We start from the raw sequence: 1,890 nt of genomic DNA, 5'->3' as shown, positions 1-1,890 counted from the left end.
AACAATCTATTCTACAGAGGTATTCTTCAGGGTACAATATCTTTTTATATTTCATGTTTTTGTTAAATATCAATTCTAGATTTTCACTACTCAATGAACACTCAAGCTAGCAACACTGAATATGATACGTATGCACAAAATGCAAAGAAACAACTCAATTCCTTCAAACCTCTAGTTCTAGAACTTTTGCCAAAAATGACATAGTCCAATCACAAGCCTACAACAGACTTGAAGGCTTTGTGATAATCTATGCCATGCTGCTAATGGAAAAAAGTTTGTGTCATGATGTCATATCCATGACATTGTAATACTTAAAAAAAGCCATGTCATGTTGGCACTTGAAAAAATCCATGCTATGGTGTCACTAGAAAATAATGCCATGGTGTCACATTTGAAAAATCTGTACCAGCATGATGTTTGTTACTTTAAAAAATTCATGCCATGGCTGTTAGGTCAAAAAAATTCCATGCCATAGTGTTACTTTAAAAAATTTAATTCGGATTCATAGTGTTACTTGAAAAAACCATACCATGCTTTCACTTCATGGCAACCACAAATATTCACCAGCAGACATCAACTATTGATGCTTAACTTTGGAATAATATTAGTTGTTCCATCATTTTGTCATCATTGAATCTATCAATTTAAATCTTGTTTGCTTATCCATAATCCTAGCAAGCAACATTTCAAGTTCTTATGAATTTGCAAACCTCAAAATATATTGTATTAAGATCATACAGTGACACTGTCTTACAAATTGTAAAACTTTAGTGTAAGACTTTTGTACATGTTGGAGGCCTGTTACACAAACTTGATGACCACGTTATTTTGTTTGGAAACTGCATCTGAACACGCTAGTTATCATCATCATCATCATCAGTAGCTTCACCTTTGTTGTGAACAATCGAATGCTCTTTATGAGCCAGCTTTAGCTTCTTGACAGGTCGTCTGTCATCCTCATCTTTAGCTGAAGAGGATGGACCGGCTCTTACTGCTTCAGGCTGTGCAGTGTTATTGGAATTGGTTGATGCAGATGTTGATGTTGAGATAGATGCAGATGCTCTCCTCAAGTTCCTGACAAGTTGTATAGTATCATCATCACCATTGGCTGAGAGTGAGGAGGATGGACCAGCTCTTACTGCTTCAAGCTGCGCAGTGTTATTGGAACTGGTTGATGCAGATGTCGATGTTGAGATAGATGCAGATGCTCTCCTGAGGTTCCTGACAAGTTGTATAGTATCATCATCACCACTGACTGAGGAGGATGGACCAGCTCTTGCTGCTTCAGGCCACACAGTGTTATTGGAACTGGCTGATACAGATGTTGAGGTAAATGCAGATGCTCTCCTGAGGTTCCTGACAAGTTGTCTGACATCCCCAACACTGACTGAGAAGGATGGACCAGCTCTTACTGCGGCAGGCTGCCAAGTGTTGTTGGGACTGGTTGATGTAGTCGACATAGATGCAGATATTGACATAGATGCAGATGCTCTGTTAAACTTCTTGCCAGATCCTCTGTCATTCTCACCATTGGCTGAGGAGGATGGACCATCTCTTACTGCGTCAGGCTGCGCAGTGTTATTGGAACTGGTTGATGCAGATGTTGCTGTAGATGCATATGCTCTCCTGAGGTTCCTGACAAGTTGTATAGTATCATCATCACCATTGGCTGAGGAGGATGGGCCAGCTCTTACTGCTTCAGGCTGTGCAGTGTTATTGGAACTGGCTGATGCAGATGCTCTGCTTGAGGAGGCAGTACTAGTGGAGATGTTGTCTGATGGCTGCAGCCTCATGATCTTTATCATCGGTTTTATGTAACTTGCTGGTACCCTTAAAGCTTGCGAGCGCTGAAGCCTGGTGTATTCTTGTGCTACCCTTCGAGCTAGTTCG

The 1,890-nt window shown here is 40.7% G+C and overlaps 1 protein-coding gene across 1 annotated transcript in view; it reads right to left on the bottom strand.

Annotated features, from left to right (window-relative positions):
- Nucleotides 1–773: 773 nt before the first annotated feature.
- LOC109468573 (putative GPI-anchored protein pfl2) overlaps nt 774–1,890 on the bottom strand; it is a 3,905-nt gene continuing 2,788 nt past the window's right edge. The window contains exon 3 of the mRNA XM_019766848.1: nt 774–1,890. This exon is cut by the window's right edge and continues 1,233 nt beyond it. Coding sequence (XP_019622407.1) covers nt 855–1,890 — 1,036 coding nt within the window. The 3' untranslated portion in view covers nt 774–854.

Source organism: Branchiostoma belcheri, unplaced genomic scaffold (genome assembly GCF_001625305.1).
Source record: "Branchiostoma belcheri isolate BF01 breed outbred unplaced genomic scaffold, Haploidv18h27 scaffold2, whole genome shotgun sequence".
NCBI classification, from domain to species: domain Eukaryota; kingdom Metazoa; phylum Chordata; class Leptocardii; order Amphioxiformes; family Branchiostomatidae; genus Branchiostoma; species Branchiostoma belcheri.
This window is presented reverse-complemented; position numbering and strand designations above follow the sequence as displayed.